Below are 16,209 nucleotides of genomic sequence, written 5' to 3' on the forward strand. Positions count from 1 at the left end.
CTTGCTGTTCTGGGGGAAGTGATGCTGGGATGCATGTGTAACTATCTGCCTCTCCTGCAGAGATGGGCTGGTGGATGTCCTGCACCGCGTTGTCCAGATTACCCAAGAGGATGACTGTGTAGGTACCGCCTGCTGCACCAGGGGCCCTTACTTGCCCCAGCCATCCTGCCTGTGTCCTGCTTCTCATCAACTGCCATGACCCCAGGGCTCTGTGCAGACTCCGCTCCAGGATGCTGTCCAGTTTGGCATGACAGACACATCTCTCCCTCCTCTTCCCCCTTCCAGACTCTCCAGTCCCTGTCTGCGGCTGAGTCGTGCCTCAAGCTGGGAACCAATGTCCTGCTCAGTGCCCTGGGCAGTAACACCAGTCTCATTGCTCTGGACATCAGTGGCAATGCCATGGGAGACACCGGTGCCAAGATGCTAGCCAAAGCCCTGCAAATCAACACAAAGCTCAGGTAGCATGGGAAGGGCATCCTTCTCACATTGTGGCAGGTGGTCTTGACACAATAGTCCTCATGATACTGATACTACGGGAAGAGGCTTATTGTGGCTCCTTGGGACCACAGATGCAACCCTGCCAGTCCCAGCAAGCAGCTGGATGCTGTGATTGTGTCAGAAGAAGCAATTGCTAAAGGCATCTGGAGGATAGTTGCAGTCACCAGTGCTGAAGCTCGAAAGGTAAGGGAGAGGCAGGACATAATCTTCTGTGAAACCTGTACACTGCAGGAAATCACTGGAGCATGCACACACACATGGTAACCCTCTACCGAGGTTCCTTTCAGTCAATTTTGGCCAGTATTTCTACTGCGATAACTCGGCACCACAGGGTATCGTTATGAGTACGTAAAGGACTCCTGGCTTGAACTCCACCAGCCCAGTCACAGAAAAGGATGTTGCTGTCAGTGAAGGTTGTGCTGGAAGTCTCTGTGTATGACATAGCGGGAGGAGAGAGCTGGAGGAGTCTAAGCTCTAGCTGCCGTGTTAGTGGGGCAGAAGGGCATAGGGTGGATCCCAGAGGTGGCTGCAGGGCGAGCTCACATTGATTTGCAGGATAGGCTGCAGATCTAAAGTCCTCTTGGGGGCGTAAGTGTCAGAATTTATTCGGGCTTGGTACTGTGCTCTCCGTTGAGTGTGGGAATGGCAAGGAGTCTCCGTGTCTGGAACTGCAGCATATGGTTCTGGGCAGAGGTCAGCTTGGTAACTCTCTCTGCAAAACATAACTTGAATTTTATTCTGCTAGGCCCTCAGGAAAGTAGACAGCCTCAAGAAATTGCTGTCTGACCTGGATGCCAAAGTGAAAGTGCAGAGAGCTCCCAACAAGGATGTGCAGAAGGAGATTGCAGATCTTAGTGAGGTGAGGATGGGGGCACTAGGGGGAGGTTCAACTCGGCTAATAAAGGCCGCCCGCCGCGTGCACCGCTGGCTGTGCTTGGGGGAGCGGGCCGGGCCAGGCCGGGCTTCTCCCTCCCTCCCTCCCTCTTTCCCTGCTTTCCTCACAGGGCGGCTGGCCAGAGGATGCCGCTGGATCACCGCCGCCTGCAGGGCCCTGAGGAGTCGCAGCCGCTGGAGGTGTGGGCAGCAGCGGCAGCCGAGGAGGAGGAGGAGGAAAAGGAGGAGGAGGAGGAGGTGCGGGACCGTGCGCCTTGCGGCCGCTGTTCATGCACATGGGGCTGCTGAGCCAAGCTGAGGGCTCGGCCTACGTGGAGCTGGCGAGTGGCACCAAGGTGCTGTGCGCTGCCTGGGGCCCGCGCGAGGCGGCCGCGGCAGCAGAGCCGGGCGGCGCTGCAGCGGCGAGGCGGTTGGTGTGTGAGTTCCGGCGCGCACCCTTCGCCGGGTGTGGGAGGCAGGCGGCAGCGCGCGAGGTAGCGGCGGAGCACGAGGCGATGGCAGCGGCACTGCGTGAGGTGCTGGAGCCAGCGGTGCAGCTGACGCGTTACCCACGCGCGTGCCTCACCATCAGCGCGCTGCTGCTGCAGGACAGCGGCTCCGCCCTGGCCGCCGCCGTCAGCGCCGCTGCGCTGGCGCTCACCAATGCCGGCGTGGAGATATACGAGCTGGCGGTGGGCTGTGGCCTGTGCCGGCCGCCCGGTGCCGCCGCCGCCTGCTGGCTCTTGCAGCCTAGTGAGGCTGAGGAGCGCCACCGCCCTCCTCACCGTGGCCCTACTGCCCTCCCTCAACCAAGCGTGGGGGTTGCTGGGCTGTGGCCAGGGCGGCCCCCCTGACAGCTGGGCCCAGGCCCTGCGCCTCGGCCTCCATGGCTGCCACTGCCTCTACCCCGTGCTGCTGCAGAGCCTTCTGCGCGCTGCCTGGCGCCGTGCCACCCCCTCCACTGCCTGAGCTTGCCTGAAGGGCCCCCTCCACTGCCGCAGGCCCCAGAGGCCAGCAGAGCGGCCTCGTACTGCTAGAGCCCCCGGATTTGTCCCCCTGCACTGCCAGAGGCCTCTCTGGAGCAGCCCCCCACTGCCCGAGCCCGCTGGAGCCCAGCTGAGCAGCCGTCTGCACTGCCAGAGACCCCCAGAGCCTTCCCGAGCAGCCTCTCGCAGCACCGCAGACCTCCTAGAGCACCCCAGCTCCTGCCTGAGCAGCCTGTCCATATTGCTAGAGGCCCCCCCAACCTCGAGTGGCCTTCACACCACCTAAGCCCCCCAAAAGCAGCCCCTCCCATACACACACTGCCTGAGCTGCTGCGGAGTGGACCCCATATCACCTCAGCTGCCAGAGCCTGCCTGTGCCCCCCTCCCCTCCACACCACTGGACCCCTCCTCCCCCAAGGGACTGGCCACACTGCTGAGATCAGCTGTTTTACCACTGGATGCCCCAAGAGCATCTTCGCACCTGCTGGAGCCCCCCAGTCAGCCACCCGTGCTGCTGGAGCCCACCAGAGTCTACTAGGCCACCCCTGGACTCACCAAGGCCCAAAGCTTGGAGGTGGCCCTGGTGCCAAGGATGAGACTGCTATGTCCAGCCTGTCCATTACCAACACCCCACCACAACCATCCACACAACAGGACTCGAGCAGCCCTGGCAGGAACCATCTATCACTACAGCCTGTGCATTGCTTGGACTTTACAGAGACTTGCCTGGACAGTGCTTCGGGGTGGTGGAGAGACATGTTTTGGATTTCTTTCTTTTTTTTTTTTTTTTTTTAATATATATAATAAACCCAGCTTTTCTGATGAGTCTTTGGCCCACTTGGGTCTGCCAGCAAGACACTGAAGGATGTGCTCATTTGCCCGGCACCGCTAGTCCGTGGCTACTTGTCCAACTGACTGCCAAGCAGCAGGCTCAGTCCTTCACAAAGAGGGGGCTCTGCGCACACACTTGGACTTTCCTCTGTTGGCTCCTGGTTATGTGCAACTTGGTGTTAGAAGTGGCAACTACAGCAGCAAATTTTGCCCAGTGTAGTCTACCTCTGTTCCTGATGCAGGCAAGACCTGAGATCAGGGCTGCCCTTACCACTGAGCCCAGAAGTGGCCTGGGCCAGGCACTGCATGAAGGTTGTTTCTCTGCCAGGAGCACAGCACTCAAGTGGCCCTTTTTTCCCCCATCAAACCCCAAACTGATTTTGGAAAACAAGTAGCAGGAGTCACACTTGACTCCCTCCTGGTTGTGTTGTGCTGAGCTGTCCCATGAACCAAGGAGGTGCCCTGGCCCTGGGTTGTCACAAGGAGAGAGCAGCACTGAGGCCAAGCAGGGCTGTGCGCAGCCCAGGAACAACTTTTCTTGTGCATTGTGCTGTCAGATGCTTGGGCTGATGCAAGGCAGAATCTTGCGGGCAATGGTAGCAGGGAGGTGCAGAGGCAGATGGGCGCTGACTTGCCAGACTCTGAGCTTTGAGTTGTTACTGGGGATGGAGTGGAGCTGGTCCTGTGAGGCCGACTGCGTCATGCTGCACCAGCCTTAGGACGCTGAGGCTTGCCTCAGCCCATTGAGAAGGAATATCCTGGGCGAAGACGGTGACTGATGTGTTTCCACTGAGAACACCAACTTCATGTTCACACAGAAAAGCCAAGCTGTGCTTGGTCTTGTGACTCAGCAGGGCTGGCTTGTCACACTGACGCCCACACTGCACCATCGCTGCAGTGAGCTCTGGGCAGGTGAATGGGAGCGGAGCTGGGAGCACTGCAGTGGATGCTCATCTACGGACAAAGCAGCTGCTTACAATCCCACAGCCGAGCAAATTACCTTGTGGACTGGGGATAACTAGTACAGTCTCAGAGTGGGGGGCGATGGATTGCAGTAACATAGAGCCTAAGAGAAACCAGGCTGGTACCAGCCTAGGGTTACAGGACAGCCAAAGCCCAAGGCAGCTTCACACCATGCTTGGTCCTGGGAGTGATAAATGCTGCAGCTACTTTTAATCAGGCAGCATGAAAAGCACTTAGTTGTAGGCCAGGAGGGTGCCTTAATCCTCTTCCTCCTAAAACCGTGAAGTCACAGGAGCCCATGCTGAGCTGTGGGCCAGCTGCGCGGCTCTTCTTGCTGTCAGTGTTTCCTTCCCACAGGTCCATGGGAGGCTTGGGCTCGACTGGGGAGCTGGAGGTAGAAACCACACAAAGTGTAGTGTTCAGACACTCCTGCACTTGGGCCAGGCCCAGCACCAGTTGCACAGCTAGGCTGGTCAATCCAAGTCTGCCACATGCCTGTCGCTGACTGTACACCCGTAGAAAGTGTTAAGATTTCAGTTTTAATCACATGCACCCAGGAGCTGCAATGGCACCTCTCACACCTTCCACCTGCCTGAGACCACGTGGATCCAGCTCAAGAAACCTTTGCTTCCTTGAGCAGCCCCCAGTGCACATGTGCATCCATGGAGGACTCAGAGGCCTGCTCTCTTTAACGCCACTTCTGCCACATGGCATTGTGGAGAGGCAGCTAGCACCTTTCCAAGGAAGTAGCCAGTATATACTGCACAGTATATCCTAGGACTGTGTGTGGGAGCTGCTTGGCAAAGTCATTCTCTCGTGGATGCAAAAAAGCAGGTGCATTTAAGCTTGTTAAAAAGTACATCAGACTCAAATAACCAGAGAAAAGAAATACAAATTTTATTTTGTTTTCCTTCCAACACAATACACTCTTTTACCAAGGCAAATTAGAAATACAGAACAATTTCCTACCAGCAAGAGAAGGACGACCTAGAAATGAGAGACATTGAAATAAGATACAACTCTGCAGAACATGGAGAATGAAAGGGACCACGAGTCCCTTGCCTGAAGATAAGTCCCAAAGCACTCTCCTGCCACTGTCTACACAGCCGAAACGTGCCTGATGGCAAAGCAAACACCTCCCATTAATGGTGACAAAGCTGCTCAGTGGGAGTCCTGGTGACTGCAAATGCTGCCGGGTAGCACAGCAGAGAACAGTCAAGGAGTGACCAACAAAGACGACCCATTTGTGAGTGTGGGTGACTGGCAGCAATTGGGCTTGCACTACACCCCACTAGGCTGCTGGCATTGAACTGCAGGGAGCTGCCAGACCAAACAGGACAGGGTGCAAAGGCCCCTTCCATGTGCAGTTCCTGATGACTGGGCCTCCCATTAGCAATGAGGGGTATTTCCAACTTGTCACCTCCCAGAAGAGATAGAGCTGCAACTTTGCCCTGTTTTGTGATGCCAGTGACACAGGTGGAAAACTATAGCTTACACCAGCCTTCTGCATTCATCTGCCAGCGCTGAGGCTGAGCTCAGTGCGCAGACCCAGCTCCCTCTCCGGAAACACTCAGCCCTTGCTGTGAAGGCCCCCTGGAGTCACCTCAGGGCAGTACTCATCTGCACAGCCTCTGATGATACAGCAGAAGGAAAAGTGAACAGGGGTTGTCACGACATGATGCCATGCAGCTCTGAGCGCCTTGGCCGGCTGTACTGGCACCCGCTGAACTTTCTGAGAGGCCACACAGTGCCATGGCTGGCACAAGTTCCCTGTGGGGCTCAAAGTGCGCAGACAAGGGCTGTGGGAAGGGCAGGCTGGCGGACATGCTTTCAGGGCACAGGAGGTTGACATGTGAACTGTGTAGCACACAGAGGCATTGGTGCAGTGCCTGGCACGGGGAGAGCTAATGGTGCTGGGTCCTTTGTGATACAGTGTGCTGCACCAAGCTCCAGGGCCCCCTTGCTCCCTTGGCAGCACAGTGCGAGAAGAGAGTGGACCCTTGCTCACAAGGTGGCCTAGATTTCTGCTCAACACTGATGTTCCTTTGGGACATGATTCTTTCTGCTTCTACCCTCTAACCCTCCCTCCCTCCGTACACATTTATTTATCCCTAGTCTAAAAACAGAAGGGGGGGGGGGAAAGCGCAAACACAAAGGTTTCTCTTACTACAGCAGGCCAAAGTCTCGTACAAGCAGGACATGGGGCTGCTGGCAACAGTGGCAGGGGATGCCCATGGTAGGCATGAGTGCTGAGAGTGGGTACTTCGCATCATGTGTGGCACTAGGTGTAGGCCTCAAAAGAAAGACGAACACGAGACAGGAACTGCTGGCCCACCAGGAACGCCACAGTATCCCAGTCCATTTATTGACTCCCCTCGAGGTCTGATGTGTGATTTTTCATCTGCAAGAAAAAACATACAGCACGGCCTTTCCATGAGGAGCCCTCTGGCCCTGTCGGCAGGACCAGACACATCACCCTGCCCAGCACAGTGTGCAGCAGCACCACGGCCTGTGCATACGTGCCTGTTCTGCCTCAGAGACAAGGGAGGGAGCCTGGAGTCACCCCTAACAGTCTCAGTGCCAAAGCAGCCTCAAGCTGTTCTCTCTGTATTGCACAGGGCACAAGAGCTGCAGGTCATCACTGTGCCCAGCTGACAAGTCAGGCTAGGCTTTGCCAGCATCAAAGCTGCAGCCAGATAGGGCTCTGCAGTGAGCTGGCCAGGCAACAGTGCATGCTGCTGTGTGCCCTCAGGGTAGCAGCGTGAGGGGCATAGCAGCCTGCACTGGCATCCAGGGGCATCCCAAGGCAGCCTGCCCTGGGGAAATGGATGTCTATGCCACCACATGCCCAGAGACCAGTGGCACCCTCCAACTCATGAGCCCATTTCCGCCTCAGGTGGATAAAGGCAGGTCTGCCCACTCAGGCATGGCTTGTATGAGGCGATCAGAGAGCAGGGGGTATTTTTAGGACTGACTTATTCCAGCCTCCTTGTCACAGCTGGCCACAGGCCACCACTGTTTTCTCTGGACACCCCTTCCACTCCTCATGACAGGGAGCCACCAGAGAAGTGTCCCAACAGAGCGGGCGGCTCCCTAGCCCTAGCCTGGCCACAGTCCCTGCTTCCCCATCCTCCTTCTGGCTGCAGTATCTTTGCAGGTACTGAGAGAGCCACAAGTGGTTATCTCCACTCCCATTGTCACCAGCCTGTCGGTCACCCCAAGATCCTGCACTGCTGGGGCAAAGAGACCAGAAGGTGCTGAGTCCAAATGACACAGAGCAAATGCTGCCAACACTGCACATCATCGCAGGAGCTGGGATCCCACAGCCCCACAGGACTGTGTGATTACATGGGAAAGTGCAGCCCCCCCTGGCAGATGGCTACCTCTGACTCAAAGCTCAGAGCAGGCACATGTGAGAAGCAGCTGCAGGTGCTTGTTGCGTTGAACAGCTTTGATAAAGGATATTTGCACTCTGATGGTTTTTGCACCTTGGGCTAACCCCTGCACTGCTGGAGTAAGACACTCACAGCTGTTAGCTGCATGATGCACAGGTATGGGGCAGGGGCTGTCTGCTCGTTTGCCCTGCCTGGCTCTCTTGATCACCATTGCTGTGAGGCAGGAGTTCCTGTGGCCATGCTGGTTCAGGGCTCCGGAAAGGGGCCAGCTCTGTCTCCGTGTTCCTAAGGACCCTGGGCACAAACATATCCTGGGAACATAACTTGATCTGGTGCTGCAGAGCACAGGGCCTGGGAGCCGAAGCTGTGGCCCGGACCTGGTGTGCTGGCAAGGGCCAGTCTGGGCTGAGCAGGAGTGGTCCTGGCAGCAGTCAGCATGGGGAGGGCTGGCCGCAGGCCTGGTAAAGGGCCATAAACTGCACGGGCAAAAATCACCACCTTCCTTGGGCCTTTCCCAAACCTACAAAAGTTGTAGCCCCAGACAGCATGTCAGGGCAGTTCAGGTGCCCTAGAACCCTGGGGCAGGGACAGCCATACTGATTAGGCATCTCTTCTACTCCGGGCATATCCCAGCAGAGCCCATACAGGCAGTGGCAGGGCCACAACCAAGAAGTCCCTTCTCAGGGCTCCTCCAGCATCTAGGCACTGGTTATGGCTGCACATCAGCACAACACAGCACTTGCTCCTACACCTCATAGTGAAGAGTTGTGCAGTAGGTCAGCTTTGAATAATCCTCCAAGCCTACCAAGCCCTCACAAACCCCAGGGCAGAGAGATCTGGGCTCAAGTAGAGATAAGTTTTGGTAAAGGAGATAACTAGGGCCACGGTGCACCCTGCCTCCCAGTACAAAAGCTGGCCCTGGCCTTACCGTCTCCTCAGTGGTCTGTGCTCTCTTCTGCACTGTTGATGTTGCGCAGGCAACTGTGCCCATCAGCTCCGGATCCCTCCTTCCCTTGGGGCTCCCGTGGCCCCTCTCCTGCTGGGGATGGCAACTCTGCACCCACTTCGACCCTTTTCTTCTCGATCTCCTTGATCCTGCAGGGATAGAGACTGCAAAAACTTGGAGTGCCTGAGCAGAACAGTAGTCTTATCCTCGCAGGGCAGGGGGTAAAACTCCATGATGCCGAAAGTCTGTGGTCAGCTTTCCCATTACTAGGAAGGAGGGAGGCCCAGGAAATTTTCCAGCAGGCTCTGGAGACCAAGCTCACTCCCTTGCATGCAGAGATGGTGCCCACACCTCAACTTCGCACTGCCTCGGAGCTCCTATTTGGGGTTAGGCTCACACTTTGGCATCCAGGCTTCCTTGTACCTGCAGACTGGCCTTGTACGAGCTCTGTACAGACACATGCATGTTGGAGCCAGCTGGGATTCTCCCCATCATGATTAAGTATGACATGTATAACATCCCCTCACCTGAGAGACGGTCTCTCCGCTGGTCCATGCGGTCCAGGCTTTCCAGCAGACTGTCCACTTGTGCCTTGATCTGACTCAGCTCCCCTTTGATTGAATGCAGCTCTTCGGCCCACACTACAGGCAGTGTGGGCAGAGGAGCTGCTGGAGTCCCAGACAGGGAAAAGGCAGAGCCAGGGGAATCCACAATCCGGGGGCAGCATGCTCCAAAGCATCCTCCCACGAGGCTCCTTCAGCCTTCCCAGGGCAATCGCGTCTCTGGGCAGAGGCAATGGTTTCAGGAGACAGCCCCCAGACTGGCAGCCAGCCCAGGATGGGCTGTTTCTCTGCTGGAGCAGGGGACTCACAGCAGCAAGGTTAGCACTGAGCAATTCACTCAGGCACAGGCACTGCTGTCAAGCATCAAGAAACATAGCCTAGGCCTCTGTGGCTTAGCAACTACCAGGGGAACTGATACTTTGTGAGTCTGTGTCACTATGTTTCTCACCCCCCCCCCATACCACAAGCTTGCCTCCATGAGCAAATCCCCAACCTCTGTGATCACCAAAATGCTTCCAGCATCCTCAAGGGCTTAATGGAAATATCACCTTGCTCCTTCCCTTCTACCCAGGCCACGTAACACTTACACTTTGTCCGTCCTGTCACGGAGCTGGTGCTGCTCCTCATCCCAGGCTGGGGGCTTAGACTACTTTTGCCTCCTGCCCCAACATGAGTTCTTCTGGCCTTGACAGGGATGCGGTTAATGAGGGGCGGGATCTTCTGATACTCATATACCCTACAAGAGCACAAAACCACAGCAGTGTGAGCAGGGCCTAGAAGGCATGGCAGCAGGACAGGTTAACATCTCTGGCTCTGTTCCTTCAGGCAAAATCGAGGGGTGAGGGATTGTGCCAGGCAGAGGTACGCCTCCATTACAGGAGGTCACAGTGCCTACCCTGGCCTTGCCCCTTGCTGGAGCAGGCCAACACACTGTCCCTGTCCCAGCTGCTCCACCCTCAAGGTATGCAGCCCTGGGAGTTTGGGTACAGGTGTTCCTTTAAGAGGGCAGTGCTGCTAAACTTCTCCTAGAAGTGGGGAACAGATGCCTGGGGCTGCCAGCCTGGGACACCCAGCTCACTGCTATCAGTCAGCAGAGCTGCGATCATTTGCCAACCCACACGCAATCAGCACATCCCAGGCCTGGGAGGCCACACTCACCGGTATGGGAAGTCATCCCTGTAGAGACTGTAGTCCAGATCACAATTACTGCTGCAGGAGGTAAGAAGAGAGAGTCACTCACACTGCAGTGACCACTGACGTGCCACAGCATGGCACAGCACTGCTGTGAGACAGCCACATTGAGCAACATGTGGGCACAGCAGGACAGGGACATCCACTCATCCTGCACAATCTTCTCCTCTGCCTGGGGAGCAGGAGGCATCTTAGAGGGTAACAAGTAGGCTTCCATGCAGGACAGCACCGGGAAGGTGGCTCTGTGCTGGCAGCAGTCTGCCCCCAGAGCCAAGCAGGGTATTTGGATGCCTGCAATGGAAAGATCCCCCTGTGCAGCACCAGCTGGAGCAGGCCTTGCTATCTGGAAATCTGCATTCAGCGCTCTCTGATGTTAAATTTCACAGTCCCTTGCTGTCTGCTCACTCAGCTCCAAATTAAGAAGTGATCTGTCAGGAAATCACCTCCAGTGCATGCAGCTGACATGGTTGTAATAAATCATGCTCTGTGAACCAGGAGGGGATTGGGGGAAGAAAGATGCTGAAGCTCATTTTGCCATTTCAGCTCTTGCAGAGTTGGTGAGTGTTAGATTAAACCTAGCACAAGGTGAGACAAAGCTCTGCTTGGAGCATCATTGCTCTGCTGGGAGTGGGAAGCCTTCTCCAGCTATGTGCTAGAAGGGCAGTTGAAGACAAGGTCCCCCTAGGGTCAAGGATGTCGCTGAAGGCAGCAGGAGCAGCTGCACCTGCCCACAGAGGGAGCAGTGCTGGAGCTTGGGGTCCCTGGAAGAGCTGAATGTCTGCTGGAGGGTCTAAAGAGCAACCTTAGCTTCCCTGTCTGTGCCACTAAGCTGTAGCCACTTGGGCTGACACTTGGGTGTCAGGCCATGGGTGCTGCTAGTGCTTGGGAGCTGGCCTGTGGTTCAGTGCCTTTCCAGGCAATGCTTGTCAGGTGCTGTTGTCAGTTGTTGCCAGGTGACCTGTGCAGCAGTGCATGCTAGGGCCATGCTAGGCCCGCGGCTGCTCTTTGGGCTTGTGAGGCGGCTTTGGTGTGAGGCCCTCCTTGGCAGTGCTCTGGCCGTATGTGCCGTGGCTGGTTCTTTGCTCGCTTGTGGCACAGTGGCTGAGAGGCAGAGGTGTAAGCAGGCTTTGTGCTGAGGTGCTTTGTGCCTGCGTGCCTTAGTGGGCAGTGGCAGGCACGTGGCTGCTGTTAGTGTTTGTGCGAGGTGACTTGTGGAGCAGTGCGTGCTCGGTCAGTGCTAGGCCCCTGGCTGCAATTTGTGCTTGTGAGGTGAGTTGTGCCCAAGGCTCTGATTGGCAAGGCTGTGGCGCTTGCTGCTGCTAGTTGCTGGGAGGCTGCTTGTGGCAGAGTGTCTGCTAGGCCAGTGCTCTGTGGGGACCTGTGAGGTGCCTTGTTGCTGTGTGCTTTGGAGGCCAGGGTCAGGTCCCCGGATGCTGTTGGTAGTTGTGAGGTGACTCGTGCAGCCGTGCGTGACTGTGGTGAGCTGTGGGCAGGCTTGTGAGGTCCATTCTGCGTGAGGCCCTCGAGGCCAATGCGAGGCGCGTGGGTGCTCTTGGTGGTGCTGAAGTGGCTAGAGTTGTGCGTGAGTGCCATGCCGAAGAGGGCAATGATAGGCACGTGGCTGCTGTGTGTGGTGCTGAGGCGACGTGTGCCTGAGGCCGTCGTTGCCAGTGCTGTGGCCCTTGGTGCTGGTGGTGGTTGTGAGGGCCCTTGTGGCACACTGCGTTGTAGGGCAGAGCTGTAGGCAGGCTTGTGAGGTGCCTTGTGACTTGTGTGTCAGCGGTCAGTGGCAGGCCACTGGCTGCTGCTGGTGCCTGTGAGGTGACTTGTGAAGCAGTGCCTGCTCGTGCAATGCTAGTGCCAGGGCTGGTCTTTGCTGTTGTGAGGTTGCTGCTGCTTGAGGCCCTGAGAGGCCCCTGGCAGGCCAGCAAGCTGATGTTTGTGATGGTGAGGTGGATATTTTCGATATTTTAAAACTAAGATATTGGACTTCCTTCTTCGCAATCTGCGCCTTTTTCTTTGAAATACGATACCCTGCAAGTCCCAAAAAATTTAACAGACTCACTGTCGCCTCTAAACATATTTGCTCTGAATCCGCTCCAATCAAAATGTCATCCACATACTGTAAAAGAGTGACGTTGTTGTTACCTTCCTGCCATTGGGCTAGTTCTTTGGCCAAGATCTCACCAAACAGGGTAGGACTGTTCTTGATTCCTGAGGAAGAACCGTCCAGCATAGCTGCTCCTTCCTCCTCGTAGTGGGACTTTCCCATTCAAAGGCGAAAATTGTCTGGCTTTGTTCTTCTATAGGAATACAGAAAAAAGCATCTTTTAAATCTAGCACTGTGAAACAATTGTTAGTCTCAGGCACCAAGGCTTAAAGAGTAGATGGGTTTGGCACGGTTGGATGGATATCTTTTGTTATTTGGTTCACCGCCCTTAGGTCCTGGACCAGTCGATATTCTCAGGAGCACGGTTTCCTTACTGGCAGGATTGGTGTATTGAATTCAGACTGACACTCTCTAAGCAAGCCATATTGCAAGAAGGCATTAATTAGGGGTTTTTTTTACAAATCTTTCTATTGGTTACAGTTTCATTACCTCAGGTAATCGCTCTGCGCTTGTGCTTTCACATTCTTGTTAATTAGCATAGGTCGCGAAGAAGAGGCGGTAACATCATTATCATGTCATTTCCATCTCATTATTCATTTAGGGGTGTGAAGTTTAATATGTTAATAAGCCTTAATGAACCTAAGGTCACTTCTGGGTTATTCTGCTGTTTTTGTCTTACCTACCCCTCGCAATCTTCAAAGCGCTGTGGTTTCATCAAGGTTCTTTAGCCGGAGCTGGTTATCCTTTGCAGTACTGTTTTTCTCTCCCCCTTGTCCTTGAGTCTTGTTAACTATTTGCAAGGTTTTTCTCACAGTATCTCTCTAACATTGGGGGTTTGCACTTGTGAGGAGCTGACAGATCAGGAGAAGCCACGTGTCCTGGATGGTGGTGGTGAGGTGACTCCTGGGTTTGTTGCGTGTGCCCGGAGGAGTTATTGACCGCTGCAGAGCTCTACAGCAATACAGAAAGTCAACTAATTAATCAAGCAGATGTTCCCCATTGTCTGACACAAATTCTATTCCACTCCATCATCCTGAGTTAGTACTACTACTTTTAAAATGCGGGTGATGTTCTCTAGTGAATATGGACATGGATTTTTTTTTCCCCCTTGTCGCTAAGTAGAAGCTTGCAGGCTGCTCCCAGACAGCTAGGGAGTCCAGCTAGGCTTTTTAAACTGCTAAATAAATTGAATGCTGGTGTAATCAGTGTTAGTAATCTCTTATCTCCAGCATGTGTGTGTGCTTTGGAAATTCCCCCTGTGGAAACAGGAGGGAGCTTGTGAGATGTTCCTGCAAGGTCTAAATGCTGTGCCTGTCTTTCAGGTGTCCACGTGCTTTTATGACACATTTGGATCTGTTGCACCTTAGAAGTTGATGATTTTTTGTCTGAGTATGCAGCCAGTGGAGAATGGGTGCAAAGTCTGTTGGAGGAGACAGAAGGAATGTCACCCCCAAACAGGTACCAGCCACATTTTGAAAGAGATTTCTTGTTCAGGGAAGTTGAGGCAAAAACGAATGGCAAGAGGTGCCCTGATCAGGGCTTGTGAGAGCACTGCTCTGCTTCCTGGAGATGGGAAGTAACCATGTATAGGACTGTGAGTGGATGCTGAGAGGCAGTGGGTGTTGCAAAGCCTTGGAGGACTAGAAGGGAAGTGAAGAGTTGGAGAGTTAGGCTTTCTGTGTTGTGGGGCACTTGGGGTGCCCTGTGCATTGCAGATGCAGAGGTGCACGTTTGCTGCACCCTCTGTGAGGCGAGCGGTGGTGTGTGCAGGATGTTGCACTGCAGGGGTGCCCTGTGGGGGAGCCAGGTGGTGGTCCCAGTGTTTTGTTGTTCAGCATGGGAGGAGATAGCTGGCGAGGGCGGTGCTGTGTGTGGGCAGTGCTGCCAGAGTGGGGAGCTGGGGAGCACTGCAAGGTGAGGGTGAGAATATGCTGGCTGGGCCTAGGCTGCCCTGGTGTCATGGGCCAGAGTTGCTGGCAGCCTGCTGCCTTTGATGCACTGAGGTTCAGGCCTTGGGGATGCTAAGTGATTTCCAGGATTTGCAGCATGGATTGTTCCTGAAGGCCCCGGAGTGTTTCTCCTTGCTCTGTGATGTGAACCAAGCCTGTGTTTTCCCTCCTTTCCTCTCATTTCCTCTTGGTCGTAAGAGCTTTGGTCTGCAGCAGTGTTTGCTGAGAGGAGCGGACGTTGTGGGAGATGTGCTTTTCTGGCTGGGCATTAGCCTGCTGGATGCTCTTTGGAGGAGTGAAGGCCTTGTGGTGTGGTGGTCTTTGGAGAAAGGCAGGTGAGTTCTTGGGAGCTGACTGTCAAGGGGCTGAGTCCTTCCTGTAGGAGATCTGTTTGGAGGAGTGCATTTAAATGGGAGAAGCAAGGCGAAAGAGCCCTGCAAGGGATGCGCAGCCCAGGTCTCTCTTCCTTCCAGGTGCAGTCTCTGCACATTACCTCACCATCCTGCTGTAGTGTGACCTTTCTGTGCAGCAGTGGGGAAATAAGAAAGCAGCCATTTGTAGACATCGATGTGCTAAGTGTGGTGTGGTTAGGTGCTGACCCTGCTGACCTTGGCAAGGGACTGGATTTTGCCTGTGCTTTGGGTGGTGATGAGGAGCCCCATGTAGCTCTAGCTGCATTGCTCGGAGAAGCTGGAGTCAAGACAGTGGTGGTGAGCACATACATCCCACCGCTAGCCTCCCAGCTGTGTGGCATGCATTATGTCCCCTCTGTTCTTGAAGCCTTTTACCGCTGGCAACATTGTGGGAAGGCCTAAGTTCAAGAGCTGTGTCATGGTGGGTACTGCTCTGGAGATGGCTCAGCACCACATTTTGTCCTCTGGCATCACTCCCTGGATTCCCTGAGGATGATCGATGGCAAATGGCAGGTCATCAAGGCCAGGGCCCAGGTCTGTGTGCTCCCTGACTGAGTTTCAGTGCCAGCCTCAGCTGTCGAGTGTTGTGGAGTGGCTTGTGAATTGGACAGTCAAGTCCTTCTGCTCCTTTCAGGCAAAGTGGGTCGTGCTTCCTGGTGTACCTAAGACATGGAGCACCATCTTTGACCTTTTGGGGCCAAAAGCATCCTTCTGGCAGCAGGTGATACTCAAGCAGCCTTGCATTTATTTCAGAGATTCACAAAGCTGCCATGAGCTCCAGCAGTCTCTGAGGCCACTGCATTTTCCTTGGTGCTGAAGCCTGTCCACAGCCTGTCATCTCTGGATACCTTGTGGGCTGTCAGGGGCAGTTGCAATCTGCATGTGGAGAGTGAGCCTGTGCATCTGTCCTTCTTTTTGTTCAAGTGGAGCTGCCTTTTGCCATTTCAGAAGAAAGTGTTTGTCCTGCCTCCCAGCTGTAGGGAAGAGAAGGCCTGAGGATGGGCCTCCCGTGTAAGGCTCTAGGGGCCTGTCAGTAGGGAGACCCCTTTAGGTGAGTGCCTTGAGGGCATGTGAGGCAAAAGTGAGCGGCAAGAGCTGACCCGATGAGCAGCTGTGAGAGCGCTTGCTCTCTGCTTCCTGGAGATGCGAAGTGACCAAGTCAGGACTGTGAGTGGATGTTCAGAGGAAGCACTGTTTCCAAGGCCTTGGAGGCCTAGAAGGGACTGGAAGGGCTGGAGAGTTGGGCTTTCTGTGTTGTGGGGCACTTGGGGCTGTCCTGTGTGGTGCTGTGCCCTGTGCACCACTGATGCACAGGCACATGTTGGCTCAGTGTTTGGCTGCTCAGCATGGGAGGAGGTGTCTGGAGAGAGCAGTGCTCTGCTCCCGGAGGCCAGCCTGCCATCACAGTGTCCTTGTGGGAGCCCTGGGTGAGCACTGGTGCTGGCTGTGCTCCCTCCTTGGAGCATCCTGGTGTGAGCCAGGGATGCTTGC

At 55.1% G+C, this 16,209-nt stretch overlaps 2 protein-coding genes across 2 annotated transcripts; one reads left to right on the top strand and one right to left on the bottom strand.

The window, feature by feature from the left end:
* The first annotated feature begins 1,518 nt into the window (after positions 1–1,518).
* Positions 1,519–2,340, top strand: LOC134149707 (exosome complex component MTR3-like). The gene is given in 3 exon segments (XM_062592920.1): positions 1,519–1,633; positions 1,636–2,143; positions 2,145–2,340. Coding segments are annotated over 3 exon segments (819 nt in total).
* A 4,173-nt stretch (positions 2,341–6,513) lies between these two features.
* Positions 6,514–11,839, bottom strand: LOC134149708 (RNA-binding Raly-like protein). Its single transcript, XM_062592921.1, is given in 7 exon segments — positions 6,514–6,552; positions 8,475–8,486; positions 8,488–8,641; positions 9,010–9,133; positions 9,643–9,791; positions 10,214–10,264; positions 11,721–11,839. Coding segments are annotated over 7 exon segments (648 nt in total).
* Between the last annotated feature and the right edge of the window lie 4,370 nt (positions 11,840–16,209).

Source organism: Rhea pennata, chromosome 21 (genome assembly GCF_028389875.1).
Source record: "Rhea pennata isolate bPtePen1 chromosome 21, bPtePen1.pri, whole genome shotgun sequence".
NCBI lineage: Eukaryota > Metazoa > Chordata > Aves > Rheiformes > Rheidae > Rhea > Rhea pennata.